Source organism: Lepidochelys kempii, chromosome 3 (genome assembly GCF_965140285.1).
Source record: "Lepidochelys kempii isolate rLepKem1 chromosome 3, rLepKem1.hap1, whole genome shotgun sequence".
In the NCBI taxonomy this organism is placed as follows: Eukaryota; Metazoa; Chordata; order Testudines; family Cheloniidae; genus Lepidochelys; species Lepidochelys kempii.
This window is the reverse complement of record NC_136382.1, coordinates 115,805,112-115,832,684: the sequence shown is the minus strand read 5'-3', so window position 1 is coordinate 115,832,684 and position 27,573 is coordinate 115,805,112. Positions and strand designations below refer to the sequence as shown.

At 40.9% G+C, this 27,573-nt stretch overlaps 1 protein-coding gene across 8 annotated transcripts in view; it reads left to right on the top strand.

Annotated features, from left to right (window-relative positions):
- The window catches only part of RMND1 (required for meiotic nuclear division 1 homolog), a 51,748-nt gene that overhangs the window by 5,532 nt on the left and 18,643 nt on the right, over positions 1-27,573 (top strand). For 3 of the 8 annotated variants that reach the window (XM_073337659.1, XM_073337662.1, XM_073337661.1), the window contains exons 2-5: positions 7,398-7,906; positions 18,121-18,229; positions 23,912-23,987; positions 25,112-25,151. In XM_073337659.1, coding sequence (XP_073193760.1) covers positions 7,398-7,906; positions 18,121-18,229; positions 23,912-23,987; positions 25,112-25,151 — 734 coding nt within the window. Of the gene's footprint in view, positions 1-2,464; positions 4,165-5,709; positions 5,783-7,397; positions 7,907-15,624; positions 15,766-18,120; positions 18,230-23,911; positions 23,988-25,111; positions 25,152-27,573 lie in introns of those variants that run through there. The other 5 variants (XM_073337664.1, XM_073337663.2, XM_073337660.2 and 2 more) reach the window with 5 other exon arrangements.

The window sequence follows — 27,573 nt, the reverse complement described above, 5'->3', positions numbered from 1 at the left end:
TGATCCTGGGAGATCCTGCCTACCCCTTAATGTCAGGACTTATGAAGTCATACACTGGGCAACTTGACAGCAGCAAGGAGCAGTTCAACAACAGGCTGTACAAGTGCAGAATGACTGTTGAGTGTGCTTTTGGCAGTTTAAAGGCCCGCTGGCGCTGCCTCTATGGGAAGCTGGACCTTATTCAATATTCCTATGCTTATTAGCTTTGTGCTGTACACTCCATAATATTTGTGAGTGGAAGGGTGAAAGCTTCACTCAGAGCTGGACCGCTGAAGCTCAGTGCCTGGAGGCTGAGTTTGAACAGACAGAGACCAGGGCTATTAGCAGGACACAGCACGGAACCATAAGGATCAGGGATGCCTTGAGGCAGCAACTTGAAGCTAAGCACCACTAATATTCGTTGCTATGCTCGGGAGTGCGGTGCTTGTAATGCTAAGAGGTGATTGGTGCACATGATGCAATATGCGGGTTTAACATAATTGTGTGTTGCTTTGCAGGGCTCATTTTGCTTTCAGTTAATAGAATAAAGATTGCTTTCAAGCCAACGCAATTCTTTTATTAAAAGACAACAACTGTAGGAGAGAGTCAAATAAAAAAAGTAGTGAGGGGGATAGGGGAAGGGAAGGTCCCAAGAGGAGGAGGAAGAAGAGGGACCCGGGGCTGGCTAAAGATTTGTGTATGGCCAGGGATCATACCCAACCTTCTCCTTTGGAGTACAATGCAACACAGACAATACTGATTCAGTGATTTAAAACACAGCCAGTACTCTCACACCTGTCACTAACTGGCTGATGCCAGGCAAGCACACATGAGCCACAAGACCCCCAAAATGGTGAGTAGCTGCAGGGGCAGGGTAAATCACTCTTCCCGGACCCTGCTGTACACTGGGCACGTGGCTCTTGGGGAGAGCCAGCACTATGGGGGGGCCTGATAATCATTCTTGTCCCCACACTTTCTACAGGATGTGATAATTATGAAAGATATCCACCATGATTTCAACAATTTCCATCCCACCACCAACCTCAGCCTGGTCCAGTCCACACAAGAGATCCACTTCCTGGACACTACAGTGCTAATAAACAATGGTCACACAAACACCACCCTATACCGGAAACCTACTGACCGCTATTCCTACCTGCATGCCTCCAGCTTTCACCCTGACCACACCACACGATTCATCGTCTACAGCCAAGCTCTGCGATACAACCGCATTTGCTCCAACCCCTCAGACAGAGACAAACACCTACAAGATCTCTGTCAAGCTTTCTTACAACTACAATACCCACCTGCAGAAGTAAAGAAACAGATTGATAGAGCCAGAAGAGTTCCCAGAAGTCACCTACTACAGGACAGGCCTAACAAAGAAAATAACAGAACGCCACTAGCCGTCACCTTCAGCCCCCAACTAAAACCCCTCCAACGCATTATTAAGGATCTACAACCTATCCTAAAGGATGACCCAACACTCTCACAAATCTTGGGAGACAGGCCAGTCCTTGCTTACAAACAGCCCCGCAACCTGAAGCAAATACTCACCAACAACCACATACCACACAACAGAACCACTAACCCAGGAACTTATCCTTGCAACAAAGCCCGTTGCCAATTGTGCCCACATATCTATTCAGGGGACACCATCACAGGGCCTAATAACATCAGTCACACTATCAGAGGCTCGTTCACCTGCACATCCACCAATGTGATATATGCCATCATGTGCCAGCAATGCCCCTCTGCCATGTACATTGGTCAAACTGGACAGTCTCTACGTAAAAGAATAAATGGACACAAATCAGATGTCAAGAATTATAACATTCATAAACCAGTCGGAGAACACTTCAATCTCTCTGGTCACGCAATCACAGACATGATGGTCGCTATCTTAAAACAAAAAAACTTCAAATCCAGACTCCAGCGAGAAACTGCTGAATTGGAATTCATTTGCAAATTGGATACTATTAATTTAGGCTTAAATAGAGACTGGGAGTGGCTAAGTCATTATGCAAGGTAGCCTGTTTCCTCTTGTTTTTTCCTACCCCCCCCCCAGATGTTCTGGTTTAACTTGGATTTAAACTTGAAGAGTGGTCAGTTTGGATGAGCTATTACCAGCAGGAAAGTGAGTTTGTGTGTGTATGGGGGTGGGGGGGATGTGAGAAAACCTGGATTTGTGCAGGAAATAGCCCAACTTGATTGTCATGCACATTGTGTAAAGAGTTGTCACTTTGGATGGGCTATCACCAGCAGGAGAGTGAATTTGTGTGGGGGGGTGGAGGGTGAGAAAACCTGGATTTGTGCTGGAAATGGCCCACCTGATGATCACTTTAGATAAGCTATTACCAGCAGGACAGTGGGGTGGGAGGAGGTATTGTTTCATATTCTCTGTGTATATATAAAGTCTGCTGCAGTTTCCACGATATGCATCTGATGAAGTGAGCTGTAGCTCACGAAAGCTTATGCTCAAATAAATTGGTTAGTCTCTAAGGTGCCACAAGTACTCCTTTTCTTTTTGCTGCTGAGGGTGAGCAAGGAATCGAGGGAGGGTCTTCTCCAAGACTGCTGCTTCCACCCTGGCCCCTATGCGGCTCGCCTGTGTGCAGCAATGGTACCTCCTCTTCCCACCCTCCCCGTGACATAGTGGAGCAGGAAAGTTACCATTAATGGGGCAAGAAACAAAGCAGCTCTGCTGAAGAACCTGCGGCAGCAGATTGCCCAGTATCTCCACAAGAGTTTCCTGGAGATCTCTGAGGGAGATTCCCATGAAGTGAAGGAATCAATCAACATCCTGTTCCGCCACTCAGACTAGGCATGTGGTGGGAGACAAACCTGCTTTCTGCAAACCTCCTGCCCCCAACTCCTTGCTTCAGCAATTCCCAAAATCAAATCCACTTACCGAGGGCTGCCTCTCCTGTTTGTGCTTTGCCAACATCCAACAGCTGTGACTAGCTAGCCTCTGAGTTATCCTCTGCCACCCCATCCTTGTCCAAGATTTCCTCCTCCTGGCTCAGTTCACTCTCAACTGGCACGTGAGCCACCGAAGTATCCACGGTGGTCTTCATATGGTTTTCATAGTGAAGGTGGGGTCACAGCTGAGTATTGCATCCAGCTCTTTGTAGACCCCGCAGCTCGTGGGCGCAGCACCAGAGCAGCTGTTTGTCTCCCATGCCTTGTGGTAGGCATTCCGCAGCTCCTTCACTTTGAGCCTGCACTGCAGTGTGTCCCGGTCATGGCCCCTTTCTGTCCTGCATCGTGAAATTTGTCCGTAGGTATCATAATTCCTACAGCTGGAGCACAGCTGTGACTGGACGGCCTCCTCTTTCCCAAATGTTGATGAGCTCCCGCAGCTCAGCATTTCTCCAAATGGGGGATTGCCTGGTGTGTAGAGCAGGCATGGCCACCTTAAGGTGACCAGATAGAAAGTGTGAAAAATCAGGACAAGGGGTGGGGGTGTAATAGGCACTTATATAAGAAAAAGCCCCAAATACCAGGACTGTCCCTAGAAAATCGGGACATCTCGTCACCTTAGGCCACCTGGAAAGATGCACTGAGACCCCTGCACGTGTCACTGAGCAAACAGGAAGGGGACTTTCAAAATTCCAAAGGAATTTACGGGGTGGGGATGACGGTTGGTCACCTGAGGGCAGGGCAGTAGAGTTCAAACTGATGACCATAGAGGTGAGAACAGGCATTGTGGGCCACCTCCCGGAGGCCAATCACAGCACTGTAATCGACCACGGTGTCTACGCTGACACCGCGGCGCTGTAGCCTCGGCACAGAAAGCTCTATGCCTCTTGTTGGGGTGGTTTTTCCAAAGCACTACAACTGCGCGGTTCCTGTGTACTAAGTGGTTTGGCCGTGTGTACACCTTGGGAGTTACAGCGCAGAAACTTGCTAGTGTAGACAGGGCCTCAGGAATCAAGTTGGATCAGTGAGGCGTGGTCTGCACCTCAAATGTAGGTTGAGCTACCTACGTTGCTCAGGGCTGTGAAAAATTTCAAGTCCTCTATGGTGTGGAAGAGTCAACCTAACCCCCACTGTGGATACGGGTAGATCAGTGGAAGAATTCTTCCATCAGCCTAGCTGTTGCTTCTTGGAGAGGTGGATTGCCTTTGTAGACAGAAAAACCCTTTCTGTTGCTGTAGCAAGAGTCTGCACTGCAGTACTTGGGTAGGTATACGCTGAGTCTCTCTGTCTTGAGACAAGAGCTCTGTCCTTTGGGGAGGAAGTGATTACTGTGTCTTCTTCCATTAGTCAGAACCTAAGAACTGATTTGAAACTTCTTCTCTCCCACTCAGTTCATATAGGTCTCTGCCCCTAATTATATCCTTCCTGCCTATAGTACAATTAAACTACACACAACTGGTCCACTGATTCTCTTCTTCTGAATGTGTAAAGCCCCTCATCCGACAAGTCTGCAAATATCGAAAAACATGTTTAACTTTGGGAGTAGTCCTATTGAACTTGTATATGTTTTTACAGGACTGGGCTACAGGCTGTGCATACACTTAATATTTTTAGAAATTCTTGCACAAGTGGTCACTGCAACTTCAGCAGTGCTGGTAATGGAAGAACACAAGTGCATTTTAACCTCTGCTGCCCTGCATCCAGTCTACATTAACGTTCCCACCATTGTGAGTACTAGTAGAGCAGCAGTGGTCATAGACAAATGGTGGAAGAGTTTCTGAAAATGCTTAGTGGAGATAAGGCCTAAATGCAGAACGCTGGTGCAAGAATGGGTTATGATTAGTACATAGTATTTAAAGGGCTTGTGTGGAAGAAACTGGAACCCATGATCCATTCACAGATTTTGATAATCCTACATACCACATGGTCTCCTCCTGTTGCATTTCCAGCTGAAAATGCGATTGACTAACTACTTATTATTTGCAAAAAGAAAAGGAGGACTTGTGGCTAACAATTTGAGACTAACAAATTTATTTGAGCATAAGCTTTCGTGACCTACAGCTCACTTAATTGGATGTGTTCAGTGGAAAATACAGTGGGGAGATTTATATACACAGAGAACTTGAAACAGTGGGTGTTACCGTACACACTAATGAGAGTGATCAGGTAAGGAGAGCTATTACCATTGGGGCGGGGGGGAGACACCTTTTGTAGTGATAATCAAGGTGGGCCATTTCCAGCAGTTGACAAGAACATCTGAGGAACAGTTGGGGGGAATAAACCAGACTCCCAAGGAGAGACTGCTGAATTGGAATTAATTTGCAAACTGGATACAATTAACTTAGGCTTGAATAAAGACTGGGAGTGGATGGGTCATCACACAAAGTAAAACTATTTCCCCATGTTTATTCCCCCCACTACCCTCCCCCCTCCCCCACCCGCTGTTCCTCAGACGTTCTTGTCAACTGCTGGAAATGGCCCACCTTGATTATCACTACAAAAGGTCCGTTCCCTCTCCCCTCGCCCCCCGCTCTCCTGCTGGTAATAGCTCACCTTATCTGATTACTCTCCTTACAGTGTGTATGGTATAACACCCATTGTTTCATGTTCTCTGTGTATATAAATCTCCCCACTGTATTTTCCACTGAATGCATCTGATGAAGTGAGCTGTAGCTCATGAAAGCTTATGCTCAAATAAATTTGTTAGTCTCTAAGGTACCACAAGTCCTCCTTCTCTCTTTGCGGATACAGACTAACATGGCTGCTACTCTGAAACCTACTTATTGTTTGTATTTATTACTTACATAGTGCCAGCAGCATTCTGGAATCTGTAGAGACATCAGAAAACAACCGATGGACATTTATCCCAGTTAGTTGTTATGTAAGATGTAGTGCACTAACTATGCTGATTATTTCTTAAAGGAGGAATGAGAACATGATTTTATATTACATTTTATTTGCTGTTATAAATTTGACATCAGCTCTGACCTTTTTGGTGAATCTTAAACTGGGTCATGGCAAGTTTTTTATTTAAAACTATTGAGTAAAAAATCATTCTTGGTATGATTAATTAAGTTAGTGGAGTTACCCTACCTGCCCCTCCGGATGGATTTAACTTTGTAGTCATGTTTTTGTTTGTTTAATTATTATTTGTATTATGTTAGTATCTAGATGCTCCATTCAGAATTGAGGTCTTGTTACAATGTGTGTTTTTGTACATTATTCTTCATCCACAAGAACATGACAATTTGAAGTATTATTTCGAATACATGTTGGAGGATTGGGAATTGGGTTCTTGTTGGGTATACTGTAATTTTAATTTGCATATTTCATTAGGAATGCTCCCATCCTTGAAAAACTTAGCACATTCCAAAAAACAAAACAAAAACCCCTAAGCAAGTGCAGTTTTAATTTCATTGTGCATTATGTCCCTATGAGGGAAAAGCATACCTTCTCCTAATAAGAAGCCTAAAGACCCCCTGAAGATGCCTCTATGCAGGAGGTTTTTCCAAAAAAATGTTCTCCAAAAAGGCAATTTTTTCCATAAGAAAACACTTGCTGTGTTTCTGTCTGCCTCTTATTACAAGGGTTATTTGCCTGAAAACAGCTCCTGTGTTTTCAGGCAAATGTTCCACATAATGAAAAGCAGGTGGGGAAAGACTTAGAGTTGCGTAACTGTTTATAAATGGAATGTGCTTCATGAGGTGTTAGTAGCATGTTAAATTTACCACCTTTGGAACAACTCTGGCAGCTTATTTATATTGGCACACATAATGTGGTCCAAAATCTTCAGGAACTCTCTCATTGTAGCATAACTGATTTTATTTTGGTTAGTGCTAGTTACTGGACAATGTCAAACTCCTGTCAAAATCATTGGGGTGGAATTCAAGCAGTTCTTCTGCAATAACTTGCAGGATCGAGGCCTTACTGACCTAATTGGTATCAGTTTCTTATGGGATTCTGTATGATAGATTAATAACCACAACACTTGTATCTGTGTTGGGCTGTTTGTGAGGCATGGTAATTGGTATTGTCAGACAACATGCATGTATTGTAGGTGACTTTCTTTAAGAAGTGTTCACTAACTAATATAAATGTTAGAGATCAGTATTCAGACTATAAGGTCTGTATAGTTTGATGTCCTAGTCAATGTGAGCATCTTAATCCATGAGTTGAAGCTAATGGGGCTTACTCCATAATAAGATGCTACTTGGTGTGAGTAAGGGTGTGAGAATCTAACTGAAAGTGCCTGCCTATCAGCTAGCATAAGAACCACTGCATTATCTTTCCCTGTCTTTTGAGGATGCTGGGCAAGAAATGCATTTTGACCTCATTCAGGAAGAATATCAAATGTTAGGGAACAGTATTCAGAACCATCAATATTTTTTTATGTAGAATGCAAGAGGAGTATTGATAGACTCTTCTCTTTAAATACAACTGAACATAATGTGATTTCTTTCCAAGAGTTGATCTTTTAAATTTTTTTTTTTATGCAGTTCAGAGAGAAGCGATGACAGTAAAACTGTTGGGATTCCTGGCTAGATGTTCCCATGTTTTAATGAAAATATGTGAATGCCAAGGCCGTCATAAACTTAGGCATCCAGTGTTGAAACTAAGCAATGATGTTGTCAGGGCATCATTCAGAATTCTAGCACCAAACAAAGACTTGAACTTGTGCACTCCTGAAACTGCTACCTGTTGCTTGACAAATCTGTGTGTGCGACTCAAGAATTGGCAAATGTCAGAAGCAAAAATTGTGAATTACCAGATCGGAGAAGTTTATCCTCCATTCAGGGACCATTTTGATACTCTAAGGACCGTGAACTACAAGCATGGACTACGTAGTGCTAGAAAGTTTATGAAAATACCAACAAGACCTTACTCAGTTGTATCAACTAGTAAAATACTGCCAAAACAAAGTATTCTGCCAACTAAGAGACCACCGAAGGCACCTAGGACCAAACAGCCATCCAGAGCTAACCAGCCACTAGTGTCAGAAACTGAGGTAAAGTATAAAACTTATGTTGTCTGTTATGTGGAATGTTAAAGGAACACTGTCAATTTAGTTTAGGTTCCAATTTTTTTAACAAACACTTTTCATAAAATTAAGTGAACTCTTTTTTTGGTGGAAGGAGGAGGATTTAAACATTCACATACGTGATTGTGAACACGAACAGTAGGACTATGCTGATAGAAGAAAAACAAAGTGAAATTCACTAGAAATAAGAATGTTATTGTCTAAAATGAAGCAGATGCAGCAAGCAGACTGCACAAATGGTGAGAAGAAAACCATATTATTAGAACAGAATAAGCTATAAAAGTTTTTTTTAATGGATTTAGCTTGTGTCCCTCTCTGGAGGTGTTGAAAGAGAAAATCTGCTCTTCAGAATCATTTAATCCTTGAACACTCTTCTCTTTCTGCCTCAGTGATTAACTGTCACCATTTAAAAGGCTTTTATTCTTCTCCATTTTTCTGCTGTTAAGAAAGTAATATGAAGGTATACAGAATAAATTTCCAAATCGGTTTAAAAAAATTTCAGTTCAGGGAAGAAATAAGCAAAAATACTTAGGAAGTTTGTTTAGCTAGACAACAGAAGTATAACATTTTTTCTTTTTTGAGTCTGATTTTGCTATTCTTATCTTTAAAGGGATAGTTACACGTCAAGCTAAAGAGAAATAAATTATGCAAAAATGTTCCTTTCATTGGAAGCTCACAATATTTTCCTATAATCAGTCCTGAATTAGTGCATAGTTGTTGCATATACATTTCCCTAGGGGTTGGAGAAGGACAGCTATACATTTTGTATAGCTAGTTTCTGGGTCTGAGAATAAGCACATCATTGCACTTAGTGTTTGTGATATAATCAATGACAGGACAAATCTTGCTTCCCTGATTCATGTGGGAAGTTCCATTGAAATCAGTAGAACTACTTGAATAAGTTGGGTGAGGAAGATTTGGTCTGACATTTATAAATGAAGGTAGTGTTTGTCACAAAGCTCTGCAGACCTGTTGGTTAAATAACTCCCAAATGATGGCAGAGGATAGAAACTGCATCAACAGAGCAGGAGGACTGAATCATTCAAAAGGAAAAACTTGTATGCTCTTAAGAAACCATCTGGCATTGGGGTAAAGATGAGTAGTATGCCAGTGTAGTGTATGTTTGTGGGATTCAATCGGAACAAATCAATCAAGAAATCCATTTAACAACAACTGTCAATAGTCTATAGATATCTTTGCTACCCATTTCGCAGCGAATACTAGACCATACTTAACATTTTGCTAAATGATGACCAAGAGGGGGTTATCATTGAGCTGAGGCTGAAGCATATGTCTACCCTACAGTGTAAGCCCATGCTTGAGCCTGGAATATGGTTACTTTTTCGGGTCTGCACATTGCCATGTGGACGCCAGAGCCCTAAGTTCAAGCACAGGTTAGAAAAGTCTTAATGTAGGGTTAAAGTACAATATAGATGCTCAAGCTTAGGGTTCCCTAACACAGTTCGGCTGACTTGAGTCCCACAAACTCTGGGCATATCTTTTGAGGCTTGTGAAAAGCACTATACAAAACTAACAAATTGCTTAATTTTTTGACACTTCCATAAGCAGAATATGCATGTAAAAATATGAGGTGCAGCTGTGATTTTTCCATTGTCAAAAGGCAGAGCAAACTGTCTGAAGTACTGAAATAGTACTTCTTTCAGAGGAAGCTTTCATATTTCAAAACATTATGCCAGAGGTCACACAAACTCAGGCCTAATAAAAACATTTGTTATTTCAGAAATGACTTCTGTGCTTTTTCTTAACGTACAGCTCCACCTACTGGAATGCTGACATTTTGTAACCCAGCAAAAAGCTGACACAGAACACGCTGCAACAAGAATATATGTTGACATTAAAAAAAACTTTCCTTACATTGTACAAAAAGTCTCTAAAAGGCGTGTCTGAATCTCTATGGATAGTAATTCCATGCTCTAATAAGAATAACACAGTAGGGAAATATTATCAATCACCCGACCAGGACAGTGATGGTGACTATGAAATGCTAAGGGGGATTAGAGAGGTTATCAAAATAAAGAACTCAATAATAGTGGGGGATTTCTGGGGGTTGGACTAGATGACCTTCTGGGGTCCCTTCCAACCCTGATATTCTATGATTCAGTTATCCCCATATTGACTGGGTAAATGTCACCTCAGGACGAAATGCAGAGACAAAATTTCTCGATACTTTACCAGCTGCTCCAAGAAGCAGTCACTTACAGGAACCCACAAGGGGAAAGGCAATTCTTGATCTAGTCCTGAGTGGAGTTCAGGATCTGGTCCAAGAAGTAACTAACAGGACCGCTTGGAAATAGTGACCAAAATATAATAACATTTAACATTCCTGTGGTGGGAAGAACACCTCAGCAGCCCAACACTGTGGCATTTAATTTCAGAAAGGGGAACTATGCAAAAATGAGGAGGTTAGTTAAACAGAAATTAAAAGGTACAGTGACTAGAGTAGAATCCCTGGAAGCTGCATGGACACTTCAAAGACACCATAATAGAGGCCCAACTTAAATGTATACCCCAAATTAAAAAACCACAGTAAAAGCACTAAAAAAGAACCAGCATGGCTTAACAACCATGTAAAAGAAAGCAGTGAGAGATAAAAAGGCATCTTTTAAAAAGTGGAAGTCAAATCCTAGTGGGGTAAATAGAAAGGAGCAAACACACTGCCAAATTAAGTGTAAAAATGTAATAAGAAAAGCCAAAAAGGAGTTTGAAGAACAGCTAGCAAAAAACTCAAAAGGTAATAACAAAATGTTTTTTAAGTACTTCAGAAGCAGGAAGCCTGCTAAACAAGCAGTGGGGCCCCTGGACAATAGAGATACAAAAGGAGCACTTAAGACGACAAAGTCATTGCGGAGAAACTAAATTAATTCTTTGCTTCAGTCTTCACGGCTGAGGATGTTAGGGAGATTCCCAAACCTGAGCCGTCTTTTGTAGGTGACGAATCTGAGGAATTGTCACAGATCGAAGTGTCATTAGAGGAGGTTTTGGAATTAATTGAGAAACTCAACAGTAACAAGTCACCGGGACCAGATGGCATTCAGAGAGTTCTCAAAGAACTCAAGTGTGAAATTGCGGAACTATTAACTATGGTTTATAACCTGCTCTTTAAATCAGCTACTGTACCCAATGACTGGAAGATAGCTAATGTAACGCCAATATTTAAAAAGGGCTCTAGAGGTGATCCTGGCAGTTACAGACTGGTAAGTTTAACATCAGTACCGGGCAAATTAGTTGAAACAATAGTAAAGAATAAAATTGTCAGACCCATAGAAGAACATAAATTGTTGTGCAAAAGTCAACATGGTTTCCGTGAAGGAAAATCATGTCTTACTAATCTATTAGAGTTCTTTAAAGGGGTCAACAAACATGTGGACAAGGGGGATCCAGTGGACATAGTGAACTTAGATTTCCAGAAAGGCTTTGACAAGGTCTCTTACCAAAGGCTCTTACATAAATTAAGTTTCGTGGAATAAGAGGGAAGATCCTTTCATGGATTGAGAACACATTAAAAGACAGGGAACAAAAGGTAGGAATAAATGGTAAATTTTCAGAATGGAGAGGGGTAACTAGAGGTGTTCCCCAAGGGTTGGTCCTAGGACCAATCGTATTCAACTTATTCATAAATGATCTGGAGAAAGGGGTAAACAGTGAGGTGGCAAAGTTTGCAGATGATTCTAAACTGCTCAAGATAGTTAAGACCAAAGCAGACTGTGAAAAACTTCAAAAAAAATCTCACAAAACTAAATGATTGGGCAACAAAATGGCAAATGAAATTTAATGTGGATAAATGTAAAGTAATGCACATTGGAAAAAATAACCCCAACTATACATACAATATGATGGGGGCTAATTTAGCTACAACTAATCAGGAAAGAGATCTTGGAGTCATCATGGATAGTTCTCTGAAGACATTCATACAGTGTACAGCAGCAGTCTAAAAAACCTAACAGGATGTTAGGAATCATTAAAAATGGGATAGAGAATAAGACGGAGAGTATCTTATTGCTCTTATATAAATCCATGGTATGCTCACATCTTGAATACTGTGTATAGATGTGGTCCCCTCATCTCAAAAAAGATACTGGCATTAGAAAAGGTTCAGAAAAGGGCAACTAAAATGATTAGGGGTTTGGAATGGGTCCCATTTGAGGAGAGATTGAAAAGACTAGGACTTTTCAGCTTGGAAAAGAGAAGACTAAGGGGGGATATGATAGAGGTCTATAAAATCATGAGTGGGGTGGAGAAAGTGAATAAGGAAAAGTTATTTACTTGTTCCCATAATATAAGAACTAGGGGCCACAAAATGAAATTAATGGGCAGCAGGTTTAAAACAAATAAAAGGAAGTTCTTCACTCAGTGCACAGTCAACCTGTGGAACTCCTTGCCTGAGGAGGTTATGAAGGCTAGGACTATAACAGGGTTTAAAAGAGAACTAGATAAATTCATGGAGGTTAAGTCCATTAATAGCTATTAGCCAGGATGGGTAAGGAATGGTGTCCCTAGCTTCTATTTGTCAGAGGGTGGAGATTGATGGCAGGAGAGAGATCACTAGATCGTTACCTGTTAGGTGCCCCAGAGGGAGTGAACCTGGCATTGGCCACTGTCGGCAGACAGGATACTGGGCTGGATGGACCTTTGATCTGACTCAGTATGGCCATTCTTATGACTTCTGCAAGATGACTGATGTAGTCCCAATGAATGGAGCAGAGTGAATTGATTCAGCTCAATCAATTGATTTAAATAGGCAAGCAGGAAACCTTGATTTAAATAATTGATTTTAATCTTGTTTTGCGTTTCTGTTCTTTAGTTATTTTTCTAAAAGTTTGATTCTCATTGGTTAGTTAATCATTGAAACATGTTGATTTGCAACATAATATAGTGGATTGTTTTTGTTTTTTTTTTTACACTAAATTTGGTATTTCTTTTTGCTAACCATGGAGATAAATTATACCTACACACATTTAGGCAGTTACATAGCTTAACATACATTTATTCAGATTCTTAATTATGTTAAGAAATGTGTCAATCATTTTTGATTCACTAGATTTTTTTTTTTATTCTTGTGATTCATGTCAAGCTGCCTTTGGTTGAAAACTGGAAATCAATTAAAATACACAACAGCAGCATTTTAAGATTGCTGTTCATTAGTTAAATAAATCTACCTTAAATGTGCTGGACACAGAAGAAAAATTTATCAAAAGATGTTTTGCATTTAAAACTGATTTATTAAACAAAGTATCCATGGCTAGGGATTGAACCTTTTCTGATCACCGTGTCTTGCAAGGTTTTAGAACTAGCAGATCTCATCCTTACACCGTCATAGTTTGGAAGAGGAAAATGAGCTTTACTGATCTTAACTCCCAATGAGTTTCTCAACTTAGAATGAGCTAGTCGTTGAACTGACCAGATAAATAAACTGAAAGGAAGAAAATATTTTCTTTTTACCTGCAGAAGAGGCTACTCTTGTTAAAAGCTGGTTTAGCACTTCAGCAAAGTCTGGTTCCAGGTGCTTAGCCAGTAGGTTGACTTTCTTTAAAACTTTGGCAGCAAACATGTACTGCTTGAATATTTTTATTTATATTATTTCAATAAATTAAGATAAGTTTAGGCCTTAATATAGGTTATCATAATTTCAAATTTAATTTCCCATACATTTCTTTTTAAATATAAACCTATTTAAATGAAAAAAAAATCTGTTTTTTGTGGAGTTCTTAACTCTGTTTTTATCCACCCTGAAATGGAAAATCTTTGAGGTATTTTTCCAAGGTGTCATTTGTTTTCCTCACTAACTTTTATTCTGCATAGGCCCTTACACCGTGGTATCTGAGTGCCTTTCAGTAGTGTATTGAACAGTGTGACTATACCTCTATCTTGTGTTGTTTGTTCTCTCAATCTCCCCAGAGGGAGGAGCATATATAGTGTAGGGTTTTTTTAAAACTGTTTTAAAAAAAAAATTTATACACATGTTGCTATATGTTCCTTAGAGAAGGCAATGCAAAGGAAATGTGTCTTGCACTTGTAACAGAAAGTGGTAATGTTTGTAATGGTCCTTAGTTCCTGTGGGAGTTCATTCCACGGTCTCAGACTGTCCCCTGAGAAAGTTCTGTCTCCTGCACAGATGAGCTTTACCCTTATTGTAGAGAGTTCAATAGAGTAGAGTGTGCCAGAGGAATGTGGTTGTCAACCATGGTCTTCATCCCAGAGCTTTAGGCAGTCTTAGATATCCTGGCCCCCACGCCATGGAGCACCTTGAATATGATTCAGTTCTATGGGAAATCAGTGTAGAGAGCAGGGGACAACTTTTGTGTGCTCACAGCCTGTGTGGTTGAAGAGAGATACTGTAACATTCTGTACTAGTTGGGGTTTCCTGAGTGCTGAAGGTTTTATGCGCAGGTATATTACATTGTTGTACTCCAGCTGAGAAGTGACTAAGGCTTGTATAAATGAGGTCAGGCCATCATCTGCCAAGGTGGGACAGAATCTCTTAGCCTACTGGAGGTGATAGAAAGCATTACTCATGAATGCTTCTGTGGAACAGTTTAGCATCAATGAGGAATCCAAGAATACTCCTAAACTATGAACTTCAAATTGACCAATTTTGAATGTGTACCTTTCACCAGTGGAGACTGTGCTGTGACTGCAAACTCCTGAAAATGCTTTTCTCTACCCACCATCACCACCTCTGGTCCTTGAAAAGCACAATCTACTCTTCCTTTGCATATCTTGAATAAACCCAGAACTCTTCAAACATGCAGGCTATATGATTATCACTGCAGTTGTAAAAGAGCATGCTGCTGTATCTGAATCATAAGTAGCCTTTAGAGAGTGTTTGACTACATCCTGCCTTTTGGAATGATGGCTTTAGGTTCCCTCTTTAGGTCTTCTGGCAGGTGATCCATGAGGGATTTCAGCTTGTTCTTTTGGAAGTAGTCTCATCTGGAAGTAGTCTGGCCAAAAGAGTTAGACAGTCATCCTCATTCACAGAATAGATGAGGAATAAGCCTTCTTATCAAGGAGATTCAGTTTCCTTATACTCTGTCATCAGGAGAGGATTTTAGTATTTCTTCAGCGACTACCGAATACTTGCTGCGGGGTGCTGGTAGAAATATCCCAGCCATGGCAGTGCAGATTTGTCTGTGGTAGTCTGTCAGCTTTTGTGGAAGAAACTAGGATGAGTGGATGGGTTACTTGCAAGTCCTTGGATTGACCAAACAAGTCCTCAGTGATTAGTGGTATCACTATTCTGTCTAGCTGCTGTGGCCACAAAGTATGAAACAACCTCCTGTTCAGCTGTCTAAAGTGGTAGCTATGCAGGCTAGTAAGAACTTGAATTTTAAGTGCAGACACAGTAGGTGAGGTGGTTCTTACATTCCTAAGAGCCCATGAAGACTGAATCCCTATAGGGATGCTAAGGAATAGGTTCTTCTTCCAGGTTTCCTGTTTTAAAGATTCAAATCTTTCAGCTAGTGGGGCAGAGGATGCGGTCTTCAATGGAAACTGGAGAACTACATTTAAGAACCAGAGTCCCCAGCTTTGTTACAGGGCCTTTTTCTAGGTGTTGATATTCAAGGCTGTCCAAACCATTCTGCTAGTTCCATAGGGATAATATGATGAACAGCAGTTCATTCACCCTGGTGCTTTAGACTGACTGATTCCTTCTTCCCCTTCAGTCCAAGGTCTTAATGGATCCACACCTCTGCTTGGCTTTTGCCAACGAAGAGGGTCCTGGTGCTCAGTCTGAGCTTCTCAGAGAGCCTGCACAATCAGGGAGGACGAGGTAAAGGTAGTACAGGAGAACACGTTTCCAGCAAGTGAGTCTTTGAGGAAGATGAGCCATTGTGCATGCATTGACCTCTCTGCATTACACAAAGAGGGCACATGTCAAGCTGGTTACCTTACCAGCCATCCTTCAGTGCCAACTGGAGGCATCCATAGCACTAAGAGAGTAAAACAACAAATTTAAATTGAAAAACTGAAAACCATGTTATGGGGCTTCTAGTCTAAAACAAGTGACAAAGAACTGCGTAAGATGGAAAGCAACTAGAGCAGAGATGGGCAAACTACGGCCCATGGGTCACATCCGGCCCATGGGACCATCCTGCCCGGCCCTTGAACTCACAGCCGGGTAGGCTATCCCCCTTTCCCCGCAGCCTCAGCTCGCCGTGCCGCCAGCACTCTGGGTGGTGGGGCTGTGAGCTCCTGCTGGGCAGCACGACTGGCTCCAGCCGGGCAGTATGGCTGCCAGTCCTGGTGCTCTGAGCGGCATGGTAAGGGGGTAGGGAGCAGGGGGGTTGGGTAAGGGCCAGTTAGGGGACAGTTGGATAAGTGTGGGGCCAGTTAGGGGACAGTTGGATAGGTGTGGGGCCTGTCAGGGGGCAGGGGTGTGGATTGGTGGTGGGGTCCTGGGGGTGGGAGGGGACAGTCAGGGGACAAAGAGCAGGGGGGGATTGGATGGGTCAAGGGTTCGGGGGGACAGTCAGGGGGCAGATAGGGGGCAGGGGCTAGGCTGTTTGGGGAGGCACAGCCTTCCCTACCCAGCCCTCCATATAGTTTCAGAACTCCAAAGTGGTCCTCAGGCCAAAAAGTTTGCCCACCACTGAACTAGAGGAAGGTTGAGGGTTTCTGACTGTGTACAGCTAGCTGGAAGGAACTGAGGGATAGAGCTGCTGCTCTCTCTGTAACCTTGGGCCCAAATGTTTGGGACCATGAGGGACCATTTTTGCAATTCCAATAACCTAAGCTTTCTAGAAACTTAGGGTAAAGACATGGATTTTATCAGCGTGAGAGTGTATAGTTGTACAAGAAATACTCTTAAAACCAGAACTTTATTTAAACAATTCTAGCAAGTGAACTGGCAACAAATACCTTCCCTTGTTAAGTTAGCCTTCCAAAATGGTCATGAACATTTACCAGATACAAAACCATTCACTCATTCTTAATATAAGGGTGATCTTAAACATGAATATTTTATTTGCTTCTCAAATTAAACTCCTTACCCCAGATGAGTGATGAAGTAGAATTTTTCTAGGCTGTGTTAAACGTAGAATTGTAACAATCATTGAATTGATGAGATAATAAGATTAGGGCAGGGATAAGAAAAAGGCTTACATTAAAAGGAAACAAAGTTTTGCTGTATGGGCACTGATTCACATAACTGGGTATAGGCATCTCTGTGAGAAAGTAGGTTCTCATCAAGTTACATGGGGTTTGATAAGTATCAGGAGTGACTCTCGCATACAACATGAAATGCACCCCCAGAAGTAAAAAGCCTTTTCCAGTAGTATTATAATCAGCTGCAGATTGCCAGTGTGTCTCATTTGCAACTGTGTGACAATACACTTTTTTCATCGATTACATTGTGCCTACAGTTTGTTTCAGTGTGGTGTTTTAGGTATTTAACATATGTTCTTTGAATATTGAAAGATTATGGCAGTTATCTGCTGTTCTGCATTAGGAGCAGTGGAGAGCACACTGTTCTTTCATGAATACCGTGCTAGCTCTCTGCAGCGTGAAATGTATCCCCTACAGTTGTCCATTTCTATTGATTGGTGCAAAGCACGGAAGGGCTATGGCCCATTCTGCACTCCAGCCCTTTTTGAGGTAGTTTACATCCCAGGGATTGCAAATGGGGAGTAGGCTCTGCACTCACAAGAATATTGGGCCTGCCGTTGTGACTAGCCCTTGCTCAGGAGACATGGGGTGGGCGGGAACTGGCCCTATTACCTTAGTTTCTTAAGGGCCTGATCCTCAATGGGAGCCTTGCCATTGTTTTCACTTGGGAGCAAGTCCTAAGTCATGTACAAAATTAAGTAGCAGTAAGAGTGGAAGGATGGTCTTTCTGTTAAGGCACTGGACTGGCATTCAGGAGACCTGAGTTCCGTTCCTGGCTTTGTCATAAGGCGACTTAAGGCACATCACTTTATCTGTTGCTCCAGTCCCCTATCTGTAAAATAGGGATAATTATACTCCACTATCTCTTAGGGACAGGATAAATTCATTAGTGTTTGTGTGGTGCTCTGATATTATGGTGATGACCACCATAGAGAAACTAATAATTAAATGAATGTCAAATCATATAACAAACTTGGCCACAGAGCCAGACATATATCCTGTAAACATGTCACTTCAGCATTTTTTTAACCCAAGCTTGTATTCCTTTGGCACAGGATCTGATGCAGTGCACAGCCTTCGCAACAGCAGATGAATATCATCTTGGTAATCTGTGTCATGACCTGACTTCATATGGATATGTTGAAATAACAAGTTTGCCTAGAGGTAGATTTTTAAAACCTATTTTGAGCAGCTTTATCTTATTTTGGGAACAAAATATGGGTGAGTTATATAGAAAAGTAGTAGTAATTTTCTACACTCTCATATGTACTTTGACATAGTATCGGAATATTTTGATACCTTCGAACAAAATTGCCTTCTCACAATTTTCTTAAGAAAACAAAAACTGAAGACAAAACAAACCTTTGGCAGAGCAACATTCTCCGCACTTGCAAATAACTTATGATTTTCCAGAAATGACAGAGCTGGTTGGAAAATAGGATCCCTCCTCCCCACCAAAAATAAATTGCCCCGAAAAAAATCATTTTGAAAGTTTGATAAAAGAATTTCTATTTTTGCAAGAAGTTTCAAATGGAAGGTTGTTCTGTTTCTAATCAACATTTCAAAACAAAAATGAAGTTTTTCGTATTTTTTCTTCCTTTATGCCACTTTTCCTGGTGAGGGTTGCAGCGGCAGCATGGAGTGTAAGAAGGACCAGACGTCCTTTTCCTCCGCAACAGATTCTAGCTGTTGTCTCACAACTTTTAAACAAAATAAAAAATGGTGGGATTTTTGATAACCAAAATTCTTCATTTTGAAAAATGTCGGAAAAAAATAAATTGTCAAATAAAAATTTCTCAAATCTTTTGACAAAAACCCTCCTTTCCAACTACAAAATTTTTTAGTCTGAACATTTTTTGACCAGCTGTCACGTATAGTAAGTGCTAATATAAGAAGGTAGCTGGTAACTTAAGATGATAACATAACCAATAAGTTGTAACCTATATATTGACTACAAAAGGTCTAAACTAGAATGCAGTAATATACCATCTGTTCTGCAGCCTACTTGTTACTGGGAAATACGAAGCTTTTTCTAGTAAGTAGTCCTTTGCCATCAAATTCGGCAGAATTAAGCTTTCATCTGAAAGTTTCTAGATATTATAGTTATGAATATAGCACAGCAGTAGTTTACATGCAGATTGTCATCTTTAGTCTCCAGACAGTTCTAATTCCTCTATAGTTGCTCATAACTTTACCAATCTGCAGCAAAATGAAAGCTGACCAGTCTTGGCAGTTTCACAGCTGTTAATCAGAGCCCTGCAGATAAAAGTAAAAACACATCTTTCACTCTGCTCTTGCTTGGAAAAGCTAAGAGGCATTGTTGCTTTTTATTGGGGAGGAAGCTTGGGATGGGAATAGAATAGTGAAGACATCTTTTGTGGGAAGCTGAATAGAGCAGTGGTGATATCCTCAACCCACCCATCCACTGCAGGGGTCTTTGGGGTGGAAAGGAGGGAGGGAGGGGATGCGGTTTCTTTCCTGCAGCCAGAAAGTTTAGAGGTTTCATATTTATTGGGCATTCTAGTGTGAGGGTGATCTTAAAAGCCCAGAACAAGATCCTGGGAGAGCAGCCTGGTTAGAATTCCAACAATCTCCCCTTTCCTTGCAGCTGGCTGGACTTCTCATCAGGGCACTTTCCCTAATCATTGATGCTCTTTTCCTGATCTTTATTGTCCCTTGCATGTCTGATAAACTTCTCCAGCCCTGATCTGTATTATGAATTTAAGATGTGTCCCCTGAATACTGCAAGCTGGCCATTAGGAGGAGGAGAGAGAAGCTTGCTGAATATTTACCCTTTAAAACAAAAATTACACACCAAAGTGAAAGGATACCTTTCTGATCAAGAAAATACAGTGGATATAGTGGGCCAAATTTAATCACTGGTGTAACTGTTGAAGAGTCCACTACGGCAAGCCTTCAACAAAATATTTGGCAATGATTCAACCTGAGATTTCTCAGAAAAATCTGGGAAGCTGTGGCTTGGATATGAATATTGTGTGATGAATGCTGAATTAGCTGAAGGGTACTAACCAGAGAATAATTCTTGGAATCGTTGTTGGTCTGGAAGACCACAAGTGGGCTTCCACAAATGTTGGCTCTTGAACAGTTTACTATCTTGGAAGAAGTGGAGAGTACATTAGTTAAACTAACAATGTATGTGAAGGTAAGAGGGATGAAAGATACTGTTAATAGGCATTTCAGCAGTGCTCAGCATAGTATCAGGGTGTTTCACAAACGTTAATGAATTAAGCCTGGCCAAACCCCAGTAATGAAAGAAAGTGATATTAACTCGTATTACAGATGAGGATGCAGAGACAACTTACACTACTGTAAACGAGAACAGAATCTAGCCCTTTGGCTTCAAACACAAAATACTTTTGGACATATTTTGCTTGGAAAGATTAATGTGGAAGAATGAAACACTGTACAACAGGTCTATGTGTATTAGAACAAGGGAGGCAATGCTTCCATATGAGCACTGGCTTTTTACTTCGAGGCAGTAATTTTGTCTTTTCTGTTTTATACAGCACAATGGGGGTCCTAACCCAGTTGGGGCCTTTACCATAAGATAATTATTATTGGTGGTGGTGGTGCCATCCCCCCAATTGTAGCTGCCATCTCTATTTCCTCACTGCTTGCTCTGACTTCTCTTCTCTCATAGATGCAAGTTTTCTACTGGGTTGGAGGGAGATTTAAAACACTTGTTCTTTTCAAAATGTGATTGTGCTAGCAGCTAGGATGTTTTGTGGGTAGTCATATCCTCATGCTGAATGTAGTGTCAGATGGCATGCTGACATGGCAATGGTTGGATAACAACTCGCTCAATCCTGTACACTGGAGAGTAAAATGTTGAGCATATATAAGCACAAAGTAACAAACTTGGGAATTATGTCCCTAATCCCTGCCTACTAAAGTGCACTGGTTGCATTGTTGTTTCATTTGGCAGCTATAGAATCATAGGTTTGGAAGGGACTTCTAATCCAGTCGTCTGCACTCAAGGCAGGACTAAGTATTGTCTAGATCACCCCTGACAAGTGTTTGTCTAACCTGCTTTTAAAAACCTCCAATGACTAAGGAGATTCCACAATCTCCCTCGGCAATTTGTTCCAGTACTTAAGTACCCTGACAGGAATTTTTTCCTAATGTCCAACCTAGACCTCCCATGCTGCAATTTAAGCATATTGCTTCTTGTCCTGTCCTCACAGGTTAAGGAGAAAAATTTTTCTCCCTCCTCCTTGTACCAACCTTTTATGTACTGGAAAACTTATGGTGTCTCCCCTCAGTCTTCTCTTCTCCAGATCAAACAAAACCAGTTTTGTCAGTCTTTCCTCATCAGTCATGTTTTCGAGACCTTTAATCATTTTTGTTGTTCTCCTCTGGACTTTCTCCAATTTGTCACACCTTTCCTGAAATGTGACTCCCAGAACTGGACACAGTACTCTGTGCTGATAAGACCTCAGCTGGAGTAGAGTGGAAAAATTACTGTTTGTGTCTTGCTTACAACACTCCTGCTAATATATCCCAGAATGATGTTTTGCAATAGTGTTACACTGTTGACTCCTGTTTAGCTTGTGATCCACTGTGACCTCCAGATCTCTTTCTGCAGTACTCCTTCCAAGGCAGTCATTTCCCATTTTGTATGTGCAATTGATTGATCCTTCTTAAGTGGAGTACTTTGCATTTGTTCTTATTAAAAATTTCAGCCTATTTACTTCAGACTATTCAGTTTTTCCAAATCATTTTGAATTTTAATCCTGCCCTTCAATGCACTTACAACCCCACCTAGCTTGGTATCATCTGCAAACTTTATAAGCATATTGTCTATGCCATTATTGAAATAGTTGACAAAGACATGGAACAGAACCAGACCCAGGACGATCCCTGTGGGACCCCACTCAATATGCCCTTCCAGCTTGACTGTGTACCACTGATAACTACTCTGGGAACAGTTTTGCAACCAGTTATGCACCCACCTTATAGTAGCTTCGTCTAGGTTGTATTTTCTTTGTTTGTTTATGAGAGGGTCATGCAAGACCATATCAAAAGTCTTACTAAAGTCAAGATATACCACACCTACTGTTTCCCCCCATTCACAAAGCTTGTTACCCTTTCAAAGAAAGCTATTAGGTTGGTTTGACATGATTTGTTCTTGACAAATCCATGCTGATTGTCACTATAGTATTTCTAAGGTGGTAAGTAACAGAGTACCACAGATTTTCCTAGAAGGCCACAGACATGAGGAAAAGTAGTATTTGGTGGGATATGGAGATGGGAAGTTGTGGCTTATCCTAATTAGGTATAAACTTTTGAAATGCCTGCCTAATTAGTAATTTATTACTAAATGATTCTTCAACTTTTCTCTCTCATTCTGTTCATGCAGTTCTCTGGTAACCACAGTGGACACAATTCTGGCATGCTATAAGTGGACAAAACTCCCATTAAATGTAATGGGATTTGTGCCCACTTTATACCATGATATTACATGTTATGTAATTCATTCTATGTCAAATGTATTTTAACCATGATGGAAAGTATAACAAATACAGATGAAATAACTGGGCTGTGATATTTTAACATGGGAAAATGAAGGGATATGCTGACAAGTGCTCTCTTCCATCAGAGAACACTGATGATATTGTAATAGTTTTGCATAGCATTTGAGACTTTTGATCATTTGATCAACCACTACAACAAAAAGAAAAGGAGTACTTGTGGCACCTTAGAGACTAACCAATTTATTTGAGCATAAGCCTTTGTGAGCTACAGTTCACTTCATCAACTTTCCCAATTCTGTACTGCCTTAGTGGATAAAAGTCATGGCTTTTAAGTGGCCGGTGTCAATTCAGTTTCCATTGGAAATGAATCCACATCACAGTCACCACCTCAAGTAGCCTTAATAGATACTTGTTTGCCAAGTAAGTTTGCAATAAGGCAAAGGACTGAATAGGCACAGACCCTGAATTTAACACTTCACCCCAGCCCTAGAAGTGATTTGGTCACATTGGGGTTGATGCACATTTGACTGCTATCTTAAGCCTTGTCTGCACTAAAAAGGGTTTGCTGGTATAGTTACACCAGCAACCCCTCACAGCTTATCCCAATTCCCCAAATGAAATAAACCATAGCAGCAAAAACGCTCTTTTTGCTGGTAAAACTGCATCAACACTAGGGCTTTTGGCAGCATGGCTATGTCTGTTATGGGGTATGATTTTTCACACTCCTAACCAACATAACTATGCTGGCAAAACTTAGTGTAGACCTGGATTTTGCTGTATGGACAAAGAGGATTTCAGTCTCCTGGCTGGCAAGCGCAACAGGGAGGTTGTCTGCAACTGTGGGGCACACCATTGTTCCTCACACATCAGTCAGAATTCCTCTGGGTGGTATCTACTGACTCCTGGGTCTCCTTCATAGAGCAGTGTTTACTTTCCAGGGTTCTCTGCTTGATATCCCCTGTCCGATTCCCTTGTTTACACCTATGACCTCACTCCCATTCCTATTTTTCATTTGTTGTCCGCTGCCATCAATTCCATCCTGTGTCCTATATTCTTCATGAGTACTATATTTCACTAAAAATTTAAGGGAACTGGGCTAGTGGAATGCAAAAATCAAAATCGGGAATGAATGTGCATTTTTGAGAAGCCATGCAATTCTATGTATTGTAATTGCTTCTTATACTCCCTCCTTGAAAGCATTTCTATTTTTAAAAAAATATGTAGTACTTTTATTTTGGAAGTACTGTTCCCAGATAAAACTGGAGTTAGTTATAAATGTTTAACAAATATAAAATACTGAAACTGTTGTGCCTCCTAAAGTGTTATTCCCTTCCTCTTATTTTTAAACTAGATGCAGCAAATGTTTTGGTGATTGGCACAGAAAATGCTGCAAAAGAATATGATCTTGGTATGATTTTTTTCTTCAGGTAAGTTGCAAACCAAGCCTGGCACATATGATACATGGGGATGTAGCAAGCTACTTTGTCAGAGTTCAGGGCAACTGCACCTGAATTTTCTTCTCGTAGTCTGGCAAGGGTACCCTTTCTAGGCTTCAGGCTCCTCAAGCAGTCACCTCACTTGGGTAGAGCCCCATGTTTTTCTACAGTGTGAAAGTCAGACTGGCTTAGCAGACAAGCTTTGCTTCTCCTCAGAGGCTATAAATGTGTACACATGCTAATTAGTTTACCAGAGATCCTCCCAACTCCAACAGGGGCTCTGGCAGGTGACTGGCAGCCCTCTCATCCCCACCAAGGGGTTTTCTGTGGTTACAAGTTAATAACAGCTGTTAGTGCAGAACAAGCACCCCGTGAATCTGAGTTCCTCATTGTTAGGCCTCTGATCTTGTCCTCATGTAACAGGTAATGAGCAGACAAAAGTCCCCTTCTCAGGGTGAAGCTTCAAAAGGCTGAGTTGTTGCACAACTGGAGAGGTACATTTGCATACACCTTCCCCTAGAGATTTCCTGGGAAACCCACAATTTTAAAATTCATTCTTGTCCAGCCTGTTGGTTCAAATAGTCCTTTGACGCAAATAAAACTTCCCACGGTTTATGTTAATCATGTCTCCCCCCTAGGGCATTACAAACAATCCCCCAATAATGCTACACATTTTTATTTTTAATACAATGAACATGTAAGATACTGAAACTTAAATAAGTTAAACTTCTTTGAATTAAAGTGAGTCCAGGCTATTGCAGGAAATTGCCATATCTCACATGTATTTTATTTTAATTATGTTAAAAAAAAACAAAAACAAGAGAGTGTTTCCTTCTGGAGATCCAGGAAACACGATGCAACCACTTACATGTTAAATAATTAAATAATTCTGACTTTAAAACTATATTTGGGTATTTTTTGTATTAAAATTAAAGCATGATTAACAGCATATTTTTATGGGGCTCATATGAAGAATAAGCATTGTAAATTTTCTTGATTCACTTTGTGCAGAGGCAATTCCTGACAATGTGACTGTAGCATTAAAGCACTTTTAGGTACAAAACAATGTAATCTGACCCTCAAGCCTAATGCATCCTTATGTTCTGTTAACACAGGGAAGGGTCTGTTGTGTTTTGGAATGTGGAAGAGAAAACTGTAAGTAGAAAAAGAAGCTGTATTATTTAAATATCAAAGCTGATTAAGGTGAAATTCCTGCAAAGCCTGAGCAGATGGGTTTTGCATAGGTGACCTGTGGAGGTGAGGGCAGAATTAAATTATTCTCCTCAGTGAAGGCAGCCACTTGGGGCTGTATCAGACAAGTGTGGATTGCTCTTGTGTAATCTTCATATCCTGCCTGCTTGCATAAGGTGGACAGGTCTTCCACAGTGCTACTGTTAGAAAATAATATCCCAGTTATAGCAAAGTAGAAGCTCTAAGATGCCATGCAGACCATGCCACCTAGTGCTGAAAGCCAGTCAAGTCTCATGAATTAACTGGAGTCAAGTCAGGTCAGTATAGCAGTGTAACAACAAGGAACCTCTAGATGATTATTCAGCATGTGATACTTTTCCCTCTTTCAATACTGAACTGCACCTGGATGATATTTTGGGGCACTGTGCTGTTGGATGTGTCATCTTAGACCAGAGGTCCCTCATCTCTTGCAATCACTGCAGATCCCATATCCTGGCCATGTACTAACTGAAGCTTCCCCTGCAGCCGGAATTGGGTACAGTGGAACTGATTCTTTGTTGCTGTGCACCTTGTAGTTATTTACACCAGTACAAAGTGGATGTAAAATATCAACAGAGCAGAATGGGAGCATTTTATACCTATTTCTAATTCACTTTTCACTAGTTTTTTTTTTTAAAACTACACAAGGGTCAGGATAATAGAGAAGCAGATATAACGTCTGGTCTGCACACACTTTGTATTGGTGTAACTCGGTTAGGGGTTTGGGGTTTTTTGTTTTGTTTAGTTAAACCAAACTAGTTATACTTGCACAACCCCTAGTATGAAATGCAGTTACACTAGGTGCCACCTACTCATGTATTTTATTTCCCTTATTCTACTGGAATAATCTACACCAGTAGAAGTGCCTTTATACCAGTATAACTGAAGGGCACCTTAAATATTACACAGGGTCCTTGGAGGTTGTTGGAAGTTTTGCTTAGTCCCTTGTACGGTCTTTAATTTTCCACGAATGATTCAGCACCTGCCTCTTGATTTCTCTTGAAAAGTCTACAAGGAAGATTTTACATCTAGGCTGTTACATTCAATTGAGGCTTTGAACAGTGTTCCCTCTGCTCAACACTTGCTTCACTAGTGGTGGATACACTTGAATAAAACAGAAGACATTTCACTGACTGCCATATTTAGCCAAATCAGAGACTATTGTAGTGGTTTCAAAGCTGAGAAAACCTTGAAGAAAGTAGAAGCACTGCATCTAGCATGGTATTGCTGTAAACCTTTGCTCAGATGCGAATATATAAGCTGTCTGTTGCTAAATTTCTATGTGTTATTTGTGTTTTTAATAGGGCTGCCAGTAGAAGGGGGAAAGAAACTTGTTTTGGTGTACAAGTCATTGCACAAGCTTAAAACTAAAATCAATGTTCTTCTTTGAGTGAATCAATGTTTTTAGACTTTCTGGGCTCCAGCTACCCACAGTTCACAGCTTGGGATAGGCATAGATTTAAACTCTTGCCAAACAGAATTCTAACACACTTTGACTGGCCAGTACTGATAGGGCCAAACAGGGTTAAAACCATGATGTTCTAATAAAGGTAAAGACATAAGTTAAACACTTTTAGAACTACTTTAAGATGATTTGGCTCAACTATAGCATCCACCCAAACAGTGTTTAGATTCCCATTTGGCCACAGTCAAATTAAAAGCATGTTTGAGGATTTTTGTTTTTAAAAAAATCCTCAATTTTAAGGCCATTGTAAATAAGGTCCATGTCCTCAAAATTCTTAACTATAAACAGACAAGCTTTCATGTCAAAGAGTGAGGATAATGGTATGGATTATTTACTTTATCTGCAATCAAGGTACTGGTACTGATCAATTCTAGTTCTACTTATTCCAGATTGCACACTACATTTTCAAAGATCTGACAAAAAGGATCGTTGCTCTTCAGTTCACTGCAACATCTTCTGCTGAAAGCAATAGAAGACCATATAGACTTCAAAAGACCTGTCACAGATTTCACTCCAGATGCAGCTTCGTACTAAAAGACTGGGTGGTTTGGTTTTTGTTTGTTGTGGTTTAGTTTCCTGATTAGCCAACATTTAAACTGCTCTCCACAATCAAATTATATAGCTTCAGTAGGTAATAAACATTCTGATTAAAGAATCTGTTTTCACGTTCCAGTATTCTAGTACAGAATCTTTCTGAGATTTCAGGTACAAGCTAAAATTCTCTCTTGATCTTAAGTTCTAAGTCTCTCAACAAACAGTATCAAATTGGTAGCATACCTAATGGTCTGTATGCCATCTGGAACTTGAACTGCTAGTTGATCTAGTAGAACTACTAGGCTGGCAAATGAGGGAAGAGGTTGAGACAGTTGCTCAGTTTTCCCT